The 14,598-nt window shown below is 52.8% G+C and overlaps 5 protein-coding genes and 1 non-coding gene across 6 annotated transcripts; 3 read left to right on the plus strand and 3 right to left on the minus strand.

The window, feature by feature from the left end:
* Positions 1 to 985: 985 nt before the first annotated feature.
* C8A04DRAFT_16054 (uncharacterized protein) lies at positions 986 to 1,988 on the plus strand (the record flags this gene model as incomplete). The annotated part of the gene is made up of 2 exons (XM_062778714.1): positions 986 to 1,213; positions 1,272 to 1,988. The coding sequence occupies 2 exons, from the start codon at positions 986 to 988 to the stop codon at positions 1,986 to 1,988; spliced, it is 945 nt and encodes a 314-aa protein (XP_062632586.1).
* Positions 1,989 to 2,474: 486 nt separating this feature from the next.
* Positions 2,475 to 4,241, minus strand: C8A04DRAFT_33307 (transcription factor Opi1-domain-containing protein; the record flags this gene model as incomplete). Its single annotated transcript, XM_062782416.1, has 2 exons — positions 2,475 to 3,736; positions 3,815 to 4,241. 2 exons carry the CDS (start codon positions 4,239 to 4,241, stop codon positions 2,475 to 2,477), a joined length of 1,689 nt encoding a protein of 562 aa, XP_062632587.1.
* Positions 4,242 to 7,019: 2,778 nt separating this feature from the next.
* C8A04DRAFT_33308 (AP-1 complex subunit MU-1) lies at positions 7,020 to 8,494 on the plus strand (the record flags this gene model as incomplete). The annotated part of the gene is made up of 3 exons (XM_062782417.1): positions 7,020 to 7,187; positions 7,262 to 8,359; positions 8,414 to 8,494. The coding sequence occupies 3 exons, from the start codon at positions 7,020 to 7,022 to the stop codon at positions 8,492 to 8,494; spliced, it is 1,347 nt and encodes a 448-aa protein (XP_062632588.1).
* Positions 8,495 to 9,050: 556 nt separating this feature from the next.
* C8A04DRAFT_40894 (uncharacterized protein) lies at positions 9,051 to 10,209 on the minus strand (the record flags this gene model as incomplete). The annotated part of the gene is made up of 3 exons (XM_062785095.1): positions 9,051 to 9,211; positions 9,268 to 9,797; positions 9,890 to 10,209. 3 exons carry the CDS (start codon positions 10,207 to 10,209, stop codon positions 9,051 to 9,053), a joined length of 1,011 nt encoding a protein of 336 aa, XP_062632589.1.
* Positions 10,210 to 12,774: 2,565 nt separating this feature from the next.
* Positions 12,775 to 12,859, minus strand: C8A04DRAFT_t148. Its single transcript has one exon. It is a non-coding gene; the product is annotated as a tRNA-Glu (tRNA).
* Positions 12,860 to 13,403: 544 nt separating this feature from the next.
* Positions 13,404 to 14,207, plus strand: C8A04DRAFT_16061 (uncharacterized protein; the record flags this gene model as incomplete). Its single annotated transcript, XM_062778717.1, has 1 exon — positions 13,404 to 14,207. One exon carries the CDS (start codon positions 13,404 to 13,406, stop codon positions 14,205 to 14,207), a length of 804 nt encoding a protein of 267 aa, XP_062632590.1.
* Positions 14,208 to 14,598: the final 391 nt, after the last annotated feature.

A 14,598-nucleotide genomic window follows, 5' to 3' on the forward strand; every position in this document is an offset into this window, starting at 1 on the left:
CTAGTGTTGTTGTGCTGCAATGGAGGATAGTGTTTGTAGAGTGGTGGAGAGTGTTTGGCTCGCTTATTATATGTTCGGCTCGCTTATAAGGTACGTTACCATGTTTCCAAGAGACGAGAACAAGTGTTCGCCAGCTACGATGGTGGCCGTGGCATCGGTAAAAAGGCGCCGAACCGTGGACGGGCACCAATGGCAGAGTTCGATTGGGACTGTTTGGTTGTCGTTTCCTTCGGCGTCGAGGCTAATGGCGAGGACCTGGTGGCGGTGATGACAAAGTTTAAGATCTCCGCCTGGGTCTGGATGGTCGACCGAGGCGTAATTATTTGGGCTGGTGCATTGGATATTTTCGAAAGCGTCAAAGCGCTCTATCTAAGTTAGGTAAGTAAGTATGTGTGTCTGCTCGGAATCTCAGATGATTAGACATGATATTAAGGAGTGGTGCTAAAATACCGGATCATAAACTATTATTATTGACTGTAGAGTTAATGAATAATTGTGGAAGGCTCGCTATGGCCAAAAAAAGCGGCAGACCAAGTCCCTGGATAATTAACCTACTTTGCTACAAAAGTGAAAAAAGACCAAAAAGAATAAACGAAAACAAGTAACGTAAAAGAAGACAAAAAAGAGTAAATCAATCAAAATCTACCAAGATTTTATCGAATGTTAATGGATTGGACTTGAGCCATCTGTTTGGGTGTGCCGCTTTTGTTGGCCATAGCGAGGAAGGGTAGGTACTTGGCGGGGTTCTGAGTTTCGTGTTCGGGTTACGGTTTGGGGCTAAAAAGAGGTAATTAGTTGTCGGCATTCTGGATTGCCGTTGTCTCAAGTTGGATCTTATTAATTACACCTCTTGTCGTCAGTCTCGCTGTGCCAATAGGAACGCCCCGCAGCCAAGACTCGGTGTCGCTTTCCCTCGGTACCTAGTCTTGAACTTGACGAGCTACTCAACATCACTCCTATCAGCAACCCTCAAAAAGCCCTTATGATGGAGCGCCGGAACCTCCTCCTCTGTTTTGATGCATTCGGGACCCTCTTCCACCCTAAAAGCCCCATCCACGAACAGTACACAGCCGTTGCCCGACAATGTGGGCTCCAGGGATTCAACTCGCAAGACGTCGCAGCATCTTTCAGGGCCGCCTTTTCTTCCGAGATTAAAGCCTATCCCAACTACGGGAAATCAAGCGGCATGGGCGCCACGACTTGGTGGACTAATGTGAGCAGGACATTCCTCCTCCTGACTGATTGAACCTGACCGTCCTGACTCTCTGTAGGTCATTCACAAAACTTTTCAACCCCTCGTCGGAACTGGTGTGGACCTCCCCAAGCAGCTGGCTCCCACCCTTCTACATCGTTTCGCATCTCACGAAGGGTATACCGTTTCTCCGGGAGTGTTACCTCTCATTCGAACTCTCAAAGAGAAGCACCAAGGTCAACGCCACCATCAGCCAACCCGGGCCTACTTCCACCGCGTCGTAGTCGGTGTCATCACCAATTCCGACGACCGTGTCCCCAGTATCCTCTCTTCACTCGGCTTCAACGTTAGCCCGTTGCGTTTTGGGACCGACATTGAACAGCCTCATGTTGTGAGGGAGCAACAATACGACGTTGACCTACATTGTATGTCCTATGATGTCGGGTTTGCCAAGCCCGACCGGCAAATCTTTGACGCCGCGGAAGGCCTCGCAACTCAGTTGGTTGCCACACAAGAAGGGGTTGAGTCTGTAGAACAGGCCACTGCCGCGACTTGGTGCAAGGTCTACATTGGGGATGAGTACGAGAAGGATGTGGTTGGGGCCCGCACGGCAGGGTGGATTCCAGCTTTTGTGGGTGACGGGGACGAGCTGCCGGAAGAATTGTTGGATCTGAACTGCCCGGGAGAAGAAAAACTCTCCTGGGCATCAAACCGGGACAACACGTGCAGGGTTGTCCGAGCGGGTAGCACGCAAGAAATTCTTGCGTGGCTCGTTGAAGAAACTTGCAATGAATAAGTAAATTGTGCTGGACTGAAACAACCTTCTCGTTCAGGGCCGCAGGCGACAACCGATAACCCGCCTGTTTTTGTAACTTATACATAAGCAGACAATGAAGTTCTAATCGACACACCCAATTATAACGAAACGACAGCCACTACCCAACAAAATAGCAGAAGCAACAAGGAACATGCAGGCGTATCCGTGTGGTATCAGGAGGTGCAAAGAAGACTAGTAGGCAAAGAGAAGAAAGCGAATGGACGGGCCACTCGGGTTACAACCCGGGCGTGGGCCGAGGAGGGAGAAGCGGGGGAGGAGGTAAGAAAGAAGAGAAGAAGAAAAAAGCGCCAAAATCGTCAATCAGAGGGAGAATAGATATGTAATACCCAGGACAGATCCTCATGTCACCAAAAAAAACTGGGGCAGTTCGGTTCACGCTCGAGAAAAGCTTGCAGTAGAAACAAGACGATGCTTTGTCCACGTCTCCTGCTTTATGACTAGTGCCTAGCCAGACATGTCGACATCCCGGTCGGTGGTGGTACCTGGCGTGGCCGGCAGGGACTGGTCCGTGATGATCGGCGACGGAGAATGCTCGTTATTCTTACGGTACAAGGTGTTGCACCATTGCTCTGCACTCATGAGCGTCCGGTTCAGCACGTCGCCAACTTGGTTGGTCATTTGCAACGCCTCCTTCGCGAAAAGTAGGGCCAGGTGGGCGCTCTCTCGCGTAAAGGCGTCAGGGCTGGCATTAGGTTGCCGAGCCTCAAATTGTCTTAGGTAATGGAATTGATACCGTGCCGGCAGGCTCATAAGCTGGCTGTGGACCAAGTTCCTGGCGTTTTCGGGTAAAGCACTCCCCGTGTACTTGGAAACGGTCTGCACCGTGCGCTGAATGACAGTGTACAGCTCATCCCGAAGCTCCGTCATGCGCAGAATTAGCCGGTTGCGATCCTCGGCGGTACGTGGTGTCGGTGGCTGTTCGCCGGTTTCTGTGGCCCCGGGAGTTTCGCCGTTCCCTGGCGTGGTGCGGTCATATTCATCAATGACACCCCTCAAGCTGACGAGAACCTCCCCTAGATACCCGTTCGTATTCTTGACCACTTTGAGGCAGTATCGCAGGCTCTTCATGCTCTCGTCCTTCATCGCGACACCAAGGCCGGATGTCGTGACGACAAATCGTTGACCCCACTGCTGCCCATTGGGCGAAGGACTTTGGTCAGACTGGGTTTTGTCGTCGACTGATTCGGTATATGCCGGTGATTTCTGGTCGTCATAAGCGGGTAGCGTGTCGACGGTACTGATCGACATGCGCCGGTCCTCGCTCTCCCCTCGTACGTCTTGAGGAGGTGAATTCAAGACGCCACGTCCCTTGTTCTCTAGATCCGGTCTGCGGCGTTTGTTTTCCCGTCCGTCTGGCTCGAGGTCCGCAGAAGGCCGTTGTTTCCGGCCGCGCATGGAGAGGAGCCACCTCATCCCCCCCTCTACCCCTGTTTTTCGCCCGACCGTCTCGACCGCTGGCTTGACCAAGTTCTCGAAATATTCGGCGCCGGATTTGAGATGTGGCGAGTAATTTTTACCGGTATTGTATGCTGAAGCTGCGCCTTCAATCGTGTTACCAAGGAATGGGTATGTTGTGGTGATCAAGGACAAGAGTGGTTCGACATTGCCATTGTTGCTGGTCCGTGAGGGGCTAGCGGAATGGTAATCGCGTGGTGTTTTGCGGTCACTTGGGGTGGTCTCTCGGTTACGAGGTGAAGAACCGCTTTCTATGCGAGAACGGCTGAGAGTTAGCCCGTCACTGCACCATACACACTACACACAAACAGTATCCTCGGTTGACGTACCGGTCCTCATCTGGCCCAATGCTTCGGCAGCCATCCTAACATCGGGATCATCTAGGCTGACGCTGCGGCTAGCAGCCGGGTCTGACGACATACTAGGGGATGACTCCGGATCTAGGTAGCTCGGGGTGTAGTATGTTGTGAACGGGTTAAGGCTGGGCCAGTGGGTTGGTGGGTGGGGGTAGGGCGCCTGGTGGGGGGAGGCATCGCTCGGGTTTGGAAGAGTCGAATGGTTTGTCGGGCCAGTTAACGAAGATAGTGGTGGCAAGGTTTGCGTTGAGTTTGTCCGGGAGTGTTCCCGAGGAACCTGAATTGGGGGCAGTTCTGTTGTCGGGTCGCTTGGGAATTGCGGCGCGAGAGGTGGCAATTGGAGCGAGAAATCGCCAGCCGCTCTGCGATTGTCGACATGGTGATCGGGCGGCCCCGGCATGTTGTGTATTTACTTTTAATTTGTCTGCGACTGCTTTGCCCGAGCGCAGCGGTGGTTATGTCCTTCGTCAGGGAGCACTGCCGGATCGCGTTTTACACGTTGAGGTTGTGGTGTGGTGTGTTGCGTTGGCGACTCTCGTTCGGCGATAGGCGGTCGGCATGTGATGCGCTGTGGTCTTCAACGTCTGGTCGCCCCTAGCGGCAGATCTCAGCGAGCGGTATCCGCGTTCAAGACCACTTCTGAATTGGCATCACAGCAATTCGTCGGCGCCCTGAAAACCGGGATCGAGTTCCTGGCCGGTTGTCGCGTCCCGTACGCTTGGCCCGTCGTGCAGTCGTCGATTTCGTCCTTCCAGGCGAGGCTGGAGGAGATGCGGGCTCACCCGAAAACCGGTGTCTCGGCGAGGATTGAAGTCAGCGATCGCGGCCGTCTCCGATGCGACTATCACGAGATAAATTGCCCGTCTGCCCGCAACAAAACAGTGGTCAGGCAAGGAAGAATGGGGCTGTCGGAAGTCGTGGGAACCCTCGGGCGGCGGGGCACCTGGGGGGGTGAAGATGCACTCTGGGATCACCAAGCAGGAGATTTCGAGTCGAAGTATTCGTACGCGAACACGAGTCTTAGGCCCAAAGGACAGGAAACCGTAGCGCCGAAGGTTTCGTGGAATGCAATCGCGGGCTCTGGTTTGTTGTGTGCCGCGTGTTCTGGAAAACTACTGATGAATGTTGGTTGAAGTCGTGGGCAGATTGGGGGGGGGCAAACGCTGATGGGGGGGCGTGGAAACCCCGGTGAAGAACTGTCGACTGCACATGTCTTGACGGGGGGGTGGATTGGCCTTGCAAGCGCTTTGCGCGGGGAACCACTGGTTCGGGATGTTGCACTCAGTGAGGTCAGGCGCAGCGTGGTCCCCTAACGGCGAGGACCCACCCACCGCTTGCTAACTCCTGTCTTCAGGTCCCTCTCCCGGGGCATTTCGAAGGTTCGGTGCTTCGATTTTCAGCTTGAGATGCTCGCATGCATTAATCTTTCAAAGTTGGTCTCCCGCTTTGGGTCGATCTGCCATTGAACCGGACACAAAGCTTCCTTGACTGACAATTACTTCCCCAGAGCATTAAGCTTCTCGCTTCCTAGGGCTCTTCCCTCGGGACGAAGTACCGGCGAGGGAGGCGTGCAAATGATGGAACCCTTGACTTCGCCCTCTCCACTCCGTCACAACCTCGAATGCGGGGATGAACTGTTGAGACGGCAAAGGAGATGGATCCTCCGACCTGCCATTTGAATAATCTCTGTGTCATGGCTTACCAGGAGCTAGGCTAGGTTTTGGCGGCTTCAGGCTAGCCGCTGCCGTCGATCCAAGGAGGGGGACGACGGTTGGTTATGATAGCAGCGCATTCCCGACCTCTGAGAACTACGAATACACTGCTCCACGAATTTGGTGGCGTTGACAAGCACATGTCAGAGCTCCCGTCCCGCTGCTCGGCTCGGCCGCGCTTTGTCATGCCCGACCCACCAAACATTCACATGCAACACAAGAGGTTCATCCATGTTCCGTCGAGTTGATATTTCGTCCTTCAGGGACCCCTTGCTGCTGTAAATAAAGTTTGCCAGTCTCGAAGGCAAGGATCGTAGTACTCCTCTGGGGACCTGGCCGAGTGGCCGATTTTCTTCTTTTCGCAAACAACTTATCGCCATACCGTTCCGCTAGGACGTGTTCGTCTCGCGAGGAGTGCTGGACGCAGACACATGAATATTTCTTTTTTGTGTGCATTGCGTCTGCTGAGCGCGGCATGTTTTCGGGCCGAATATCATCTTTGCTCAGGTTTTAACAGTGGAACTCAAGCTTCTAATCAAACCGACGGACATGAGGGTAGCTACAGGGCGGCCTCAAGACACCAAATATCCTCTCCACATTTCTCCTGAAACGGCGCATGCTTCTGGTTTGCGCCGCAGGTACGAATACCGAACATCAGGCACGTCTCTGGGCGACCTGCAAGGCTCTAGCCAAGCACCTCAGTAAGCTACCTAGGCAAGACGGAATACCCCGGAAAATCACAGGTTTTCTAGTTTGGCAAGCCATCGGCCACCTACCTAGGAGTTTTAACGGCGGCGGGAACGAAAATTAGAAACACCTGGCTGAAGTTGGGGGTGCAATCGTTGAACCCTGGTGAAAGAGTGCTGGAATTGAGCCGTATGTTCGGCGCCTCTGACGCCGCCCAAGTAACAAGGAAATCGCCCCAAGGAGCAACAGTACTCGGGCAGTTCTTATGGCGCCGCGTGAAATTCCTCTCCGCGCCTCCAAATCGCAGACTTCATCAACATTAACACGTATCGGAAACACGACAGAATGCCGGCTCCAGTTGTGCATACGATGGACTGCACTGTCTATTGGGCGCGTTGAAGCGAGAGGGAAGAAAGAGCGAAGACCTGTGTGAAAGTTTTTTTTTGATGAGGAAAGCATGGGACCCACTTGGGAAGCCCCACAAAGAATGGAACCGGAGCAAAATTTAACCATCTCCGATGCCCCGCCGGACCGTGGGGGATGTTTCCAGTGGAGGTTCCAGCGGAAGCAATCCTGGGCCCGTGCATTCGGAACTGTGCTGCTGGGAGGAGTGGAACCAGCACCAAGAACACTTTCAACCTCAACGGCCGATTTAGAATCCCACCTTTGACTGCAGGGCGACGCGAACGCGAACGGCTTCGAGTTACGCCTCCTCGCCCGGCACCTCCCACCAGTTTGCAACTCGCTTGCCAACCAATACGCTCGCCAAGCTCCTTGCCATGGCGTCAGCCGTCTTCTTTCTGGACCTCAAGGGCAAGACCCTGTTGGCCCGCAACTATAGGGGAGACATTCCTATGTCGGCGGTCGAAAAGTTCCCCGTACTCCTTAGCGAAGCTGAAGAGGAATCGTCCGCAGTTCCGCCTTGTTTTTCCCACGAGGGCATCAACGTAACACTTCCCCTGACTCGAGATCCCCAAGCTTCATGTCGTTGATGCATTTGACTAACACTCGGCGCTCCCAGTACCTCTATATCCGACACAACAATCTTTATCTACTCGCGCTCACGAAACGAAACACCAATGCTGCCGAAATTCTTCTCTTTCTCCACAAGATTGTGGAGGTATTTACGGAATATTTCAAGGCCCTGGAAGAGGAGTCAATTCGCGACAACTTTGTTATCATCTACGAACTCCTCGACGAAATGATGGACTTTGGATACCCCCAGACAACCGAGTCAAAGATCCTCCAAGAGTACATCACGCAAGAGTCGCACAAACTCGAGATACAAGCCCGGCCGCCTATCGCCGTTACGAACGCTGTTTCATGGCGTTCTGAGGGTATCCGTTACCGGAAGAACGAAGTCTTTCTTGATGTTGTCGAATCCCTTAACCTTCTGGTGTCTGCCAACGGCAATGTACTCCGTTCTGAAATTTTGGGGGCCATCAAGATGAAATGCTATTTGTCGGGCATGCCTGAGTTGCGGTTGGGGCTTAATGACAAGGTCATGTTCGAGACCACGGGGCGGACAACGCGCGGCAAAGCGATCGAGATGGAGGACGTCAAGTTCCACCAGTGTGTGCGGCTCTCGCGGTTCGAGAACGACCGCACCATCAGCTTCATCCCGCCTGATGGAGAGTTCGAGCTCATGTCATACCGCCTCAACACCCAGGTCAAGCCTCTCATCTGGGTGGAATGTGTCGTCGAGTCGCATAGCGGGTCCCGTATCGAGTACATGCTCAAAGCAAGGGCCCAGTTCAAGCGCCGCAGCACGGCCAACAATGTCGAAATAATAGTACCTGTCCCCGATGACGCCGATACCCCACGCTTCCGCACAAACGTCGGTTCGGTGCACTACGCCCCCGAGCAAAGTGCCATCGTATGGAAGATTAAACAGTTTGGTGGTGGCAAGGAGTTTCTCATGCGTGCCGAGTTGGGCCTTCCCAGTGTCCGGGGTGACGATGAGCATGGTGGTGGCATGACTGGCGGGTTCGGTGGGAGCATGGGCGGTGTTGGGGCTCCTGGAAAGGGAGCGAAGCGCCCAATTCAGGTCAAGTTTGAGATTCCTTACTTCACGACGAGTGGAATTCAGGTCCGGTATTTGAAGATCACGGAACCAAAGGTACGTTTTTCAAACCCCCGTCAGAAGGAATTTCGCTAATCCAAATCCTTTTAGTTACAATACCCCTCCTTGCCATGGGTGCGTTACATTACACAATCTGGAGATATTGCCGTTAGGTTACCTGATGCGGTATAACACGAGCTGAGGCACTCGGGGCCTGGGATGCGTTCGCCACTAGTGGTGCTTGCGATGTGGTCGGTACGAGCCGGGTTAGGAAACTAGGGAGGGCCTTTTCTGTGGCTCGATTTTGCCTTTCCTCCTTTGTATGTTTGATGATGGGTAGCTTTCCAAGTACGCTGTCGGGCTCTCAGAGGCCCGCTGCGGCGTCAGGTGCCTCATGTGTGAAGGCGAGGTGGAGTCTGACTATTAATTAGAGTCGACAAACGAGCACGAATACTACGAACAATTCAGAATCATGTCGACATATCTTCTCCAAATTGAAACCAAACATCTGTTGATTCGAGGCGTTGATCTGCCCATCCTATATCGCTGGATTGCCAAGGAAATCAATGAGAATAGTACCACGAGCATACACACATACCTGAATCAGAAACCAGCCCAAGCGACGACGAACCAACGTGCGCATCAATATCCCGCCCCCTAACAGCATCAAAAACGATGAAATACTGGGCTTGTGAAAGGCAGAAGCTATGGGGCGATCGACGTCGAGCGACAACCAAGGGGTTCCATCTTATCCTTGAACGAGGATCGTGCAGCATTCGAGCTCGCGAAGCATTTGATTCCAGACCGCTTCCGGGAGGTTGTTCTCTTCACAATCTTGAAGGCCCTCTACCAAGTTATCGGCGCATACCTGAACGAAGAGGCCGCGAGGGCTTTCGCCCGATCTAGGAACTACGCTTGTTAGAATACCTTCGAAAAAGAAAAATGGATAAGAAGTAAGTCCATACGATAACTGGAAGCCCTCCCACCTCCGTTCCATCTACCCATACTCCATTTTTGGTGGTGAAATACGTCGCTCGCCCTCCCCAGTGCTCCATGAAAGCCCATCAAGGCCAGGATAATTGGCAGATCTCCCGACAATCCAGTTGAAGGGACCGCGTTGACACTAGTATTCCGATAAGCACTGGGCACCAAGGACGGAATCCATGCCGCGTCCTTGCCCACGACATACGGGCAACCCGAAGCAACAGAGTTGACGGAAGAGATACCGCTCCCTTGGGAGTCGCCTTGAGTGAAATGCAGGTGCCACCACCGGGTGTATTCTTGGTTTTGATATTGTGGGCTGCAGGCAGCGCATGCTTGGGTTTGCCACATTGAGGCCGACCCGAGCGAAGCATCGCTGTTCGTCACAATCATAGGGAGGAGAGACGAACAAGCAAAGACGGTCTGTGCCTTGTATTCTCCCGGATACCCGGTAACACTGCCGTCTGGGTCCAATCGGACGATGTATCCTTTGTGGCCCATGGCAGGTCGGTGCCTGAATCATCATGCCAGTTAGTCCCTGTCGGCGAGGCCTCCATCAAACCAAAACCCGGTTTATTCCAGGGCACAGCGCGGATATTCGCATACCAAAAGTAGCCTTGGGCTGGGGAGACATGCCCATTCTGGTACCGGAAAACTGTCCCAACGAGCTCGTCGGTGTATGCCGCTGCGTCTTGTGGGGGTATGATATTAAGCCACGGGTCCCTCAGGGGACGGTCTTGGCCCTCAAGTGGTTCGTAGTTGACAACGAATTCGTTGATGACGAATAGAAAGGAGTACAGGTTGACCCCTGAGACAAGAGCTGCCCCTTGGGATTTGCTTTTTGAGGACTTTGAGCCGTGGTGATGGTTCCCGTGACTGTGGCCGTTGTGGCGGGTATGGCCGGAGCCATGCCCAGAACCAAACATGACAAATGGGTGATGATGGAGCAAGAAAAACAGTAATTGGTTCAAAGCTTGTGGGAAGGAGGAGTGAGACTTCCGGCTTTTACCAACTCGAGAGTCGGCGTCTCGCGGAAATCGTGAACAGTTGTTCCCGAGGTCCTGGTAGTTGGAGTGGAAATCCTCATTTTATATTGATTTTCAAGACTCTTTTTTCCCTAAGTGCATCACCTACAGCACACCCACTTGTAGCAACCACGTTTCTTCAGCGTGTCCCTGGGCCTACTCCGTCTTGCCGTGTTTCCCCGTCCCTAATTCCCACGACTCTAGCATTAGTTAGGCATGAAGGAGCCACCTAGTGACCATACAGCGGGTCACGGAATGCAACACCCATCTCCAAATGTTCGCCAAAATGCCTCCAAAAAGGACCCAAAAAGTCCAAATTTCTTCCGCATGACCAATCTCGCGACATGAACTTGAAGTTCGAGGTCACGGCAGCCAAGAGCTTCTGAAAGTCGCTTCTCCTTTCACAACCTCTTGGATTGGTTCCGCTTTGTAGGGGAAATTGGCACTGTGTTTGGATCTACGGCCGTTGTCAAATGAAACGCTAGGATCAAAAGCACACGAAATAGATAAAATGGGTAAGCGTGAGAAACGGAAGGGGGCGCGCACTCCACGGACTGCATCTGGTAAGAGTGCGGTGGCGGCACCCCGCATCTGAAGCATGCCCACCGTCTCCCGAGTTGGTAGACTGGGCATCGACGAGGGCCATGCAGAACCCAACTCTTCGGCAACCGGCTGCCGAGACTTCGTGGGGCTCTGGGACTGAAAAATACCTTATCATAGAGTACTAACTAGACTGAAAAACTCAAGTTTTTAAACTTTAGTCTTTCTAGACCTCAAATGTAAATCGCTCCTGTGAAGCATGTGATGCTTGGTAGGGACAATCCGGGACAGGGTCAGACCGTTCACGAAGACGACTTGCCATCCGCGCGGCGGGCTTCAAGTGGCAATAACCCGTGGTTCACGTGAGTTGCTTTTAATGGTCTTGTGCGTTCGTGGTCCTGGGGTGTGTGGAACCTAAGAAAATGGGAAATGTCGTCTGGGTATGGCTGTACTCCTGTTGTGTGGGCAGGCGGCAGAGAACCATCAACAGAGGTCGATCATACCGGCCCACCCGCGTCGATCATGCACATTGACGACAGTCAAGAATGTGGACGATCCGGAGACGGGCCACCTCAGGCGAGGTGATTTCCGAGCCTGATACCCCGGTCCCGTTGTTTCCATTTCCATGATGGCATGGTGGAGAGAGGGCCCGATTCGCATCGCCGTCCTGCCGTCCAGTCTGGGGCGACCCTCCCTTTGAAGGTCACGACCTCAAAATCCAGGATTCGGCCATTCGAGAAAGCTTATCGGCGACTTGACGGCGGTTATGTGGTTACACGAATGACGAGGAGGATTGGTCTTTTTCGTCCCGTTGGATACCGGTGAAGAAGGCGTGGGGGGCCGTTAAGAGGTTTAGTGCTGTAGAAAACGAGGACTGTTACTCGCCATCGTTTGCCTTACCTGCTTGCCTGCCTAACTCAGGGCACTGCGATATTGTAATATGGGATGTCTGTGCGAGTCCGCAGCATGAACTAGGCCGATGCGCGGCATTTCTCCACCCTTCCAACATCCGTCCCCGAGGTCATGTTCTCGGGTGCTGGGTAGACCGGCATGCCGCATTTCCAGTCCGAGGAAGCCGTTGGTGATGCCACGACAGACCGGGGCTCCGCGCAACGGGTACCTATGTGAAGAAATGGGGAAAAAACAGGGTTCTGCGGTGTAACGTGAGTTTTGGCTACCAATGTTGGGAAAAAGAGACCCCTCGATGCCCAACGGTCCGTACCTCGCCCGCATGCCGCCACCCAAAGTTATCTGATGGAATAAACTTGAGACGATCGTTAAATACCGAAGGGGGAAAGTTAGTGGGTTGTCGGGGTGCAGTTCCCATCCCCTGGCCCGGGAATTGAGTACACAGTGCCTAACACTGGTAACTGGTTGCTCACAGGCTGCCTGCCGGCCTGCCGGCAGGCCGGTATGCCGGCGCTGGGTCAGAAGACGGGATTGGATTTGAAAGCTCGGTGACTTCGGACATTGCAATGTTCAGGATGGTCGTTTCCCAGATATCGGCTCAAGCATCAAGGATGGATGCATCTGCGATGAAACTTGAAAGGAAGAGCTGGAAAACGAGAGCGATGGACCTAGAGGAAATGTAGCCCGGAAATCATTGTTTGTTCACCAAAACAATCCGGGGACGTGACAAAAACTAGATGGGGTCTGACTACATCGGGTAAGTTGCTCAAATTAAAGCCGAACAAATGTGTCACTTCAACACAATATCTACCTAACCCATGGTAAGGAGCACTATATAAAAGCGAACGCTGAATTTTACAGCGTTACTTACCTAAGGGACATATCGTCTTAGATCTGAGGCGAACTGTCCAATTGGTAGTTGGTTAGATGGGGGTGGTTCGATGGGCTAGCTAGCCTGGCATAGTTACTGTGTTCTTAGGAACCAAAATACACCACATAAAAAAAGTTGGCCATAATTTTCCATACCGGGGTTCGAACCCGGGTCGCCAGAATATTCATGATGCTGAAAATCTGGAATGCTAAACCACTACACTATATGGAAAGAACTGTTTGTTACCTGTTGGTGTTAGGTTGTGGATTATCAAAGGCTGTGTGTGCCTGGGCGTTCCTTCCTCTTTGTTCGTTCCCCAGTGACTCATGTGCGAGGGTTGGGAACAACCCTCTGGAAGCGGCCTCACCGATCCGTGCCGAAAGCAGCGGAACTGAAGGCAAGAAGGAATAAGGAGATCAAAGTTTCGGACCTGGTTAACGAGGTGGACTAAGCTTAAGTTTCCTGGTCTTCCAGCTTCCGTGATATATGCCGATCTCAGTTAATCTTTAACATCCCTGGGATCTCCGGGCAATTGCAGGGGTCCAATCACTTCGCCTAGGATAACTGCCGAAATTTAAAATGGGACGGCTGTGTGGAATTAAACGTGGCCGAATACTATGCTATGACCTCGAGTATTTCGGTATTTATCCGCGGGTGCCATGGACTACTTGACATATCATCAACCCCCCTCCCACTGTCCTTCTTACTCGCCCTGAGCCCTCTTAAATTCTCGACCCCAGGATTCAGAAAAGAGGAATTATTCATCCTGCCCACTATGCTCTCTCTTACACTGCTTGCGCTTTGGGCTGTAGGCCCTTCTTTCACTTGGGCAGCTGATTGCACCCGCGAGTTTCTCCAGACGGCTGCCGACAGCCTAGTCGCCGCCCAGAAAGGGGGAGATCCTACCTTGCTCCAGCCTGTATCTGACGCTTTAGTCTACCGAGAAAATTTTGCGGATGCCGCTTTCGATTCTGGAATTTTAGCTTCGGCCCTACCAATCGACCACAGCCGACACGATTTGGACACTACACAATGCGCAACATACACGGAGTTGATTTCGGCCACCGGCGTCGAGCAACGCGTTATCGGCGTCCAAATGTACTTCACGGACAACACCGTGTCCAAGATCGACGCGCTTGTCACGGGGCCCGATGACTGGCTGTTCAACGCGACAAGCACTCTTGACTGGGCTAGCAAAGAGAACTGGGACGTTATCCCCGAGGCGGACCGAGATACACGCGAGGTTATTCAGGCTGCAGCAGACGCCTACTGCGATATCTTCAGCGACAAGAGTGTTGTCGTCCCGTGGGGCCATCCCTGTGCGCGGTTGGAAGGCGGTCTTTACACGGGCAATGGCGGCCCAGACGACCGGTGCGATGTTGGAATACCCAGCGGCGTTTCTTTAGTGGACCGGCGCTATGTTATAGACGAGACGGTCGGGACGGTTTCGGTATTTCTCAGCTTTGCCACAATTCCCGACAGCCACGAGTTCCGTGTGGAGAAAGGAAAGCTTCGTTTTGTTCACACCCTGACAGTTATGACGGCTAAAGGAAACGGGGCAAGCAAGGAAAGAAGGTGAGGATTGCAAGACCTCGAGGAAAATGGTTATATTGGGAGAATAACAGGTGAAGATGATTTCGGCTCGTGACTCGTCCAGGAGGTTTGTGATCCAGGTGTGGACGATATGCATTTAAATAGTCACCATCTCTCTTAATTACCTTACTTTTCTGGCCACCGTGGATCCATCCCTTAATTAGTGAATAAACGATCAAAACTTATTTCACCCATAACTAACGCTGGCCGGTTGTGGCCCGCTTGTATTATAAAGGGCGTATTGCGGGGAAACCATTTATAATTAGGTATCCGTGGCCTTTGATTTTGCCGAATTCTGGTCCCTGCTTCTTTTCCACTCAGCGCAATCGCATGTTCGGCGAACAAATCTCAGCTGCTGCCGCTCTATGTATCTCGAA

This window comes from Dichotomopilus funicola (genome assembly GCF_033296635.1).
Source record: "Dichotomopilus funicola strain CBS 141.50 unplaced genomic scaffold C8A04scaffold_125, whole genome shotgun sequence".
Lineage (NCBI taxonomy): Eukaryota > Fungi > Ascomycota > Sordariomycetes > Sordariales > Chaetomiaceae > Dichotomopilus > Dichotomopilus funicola.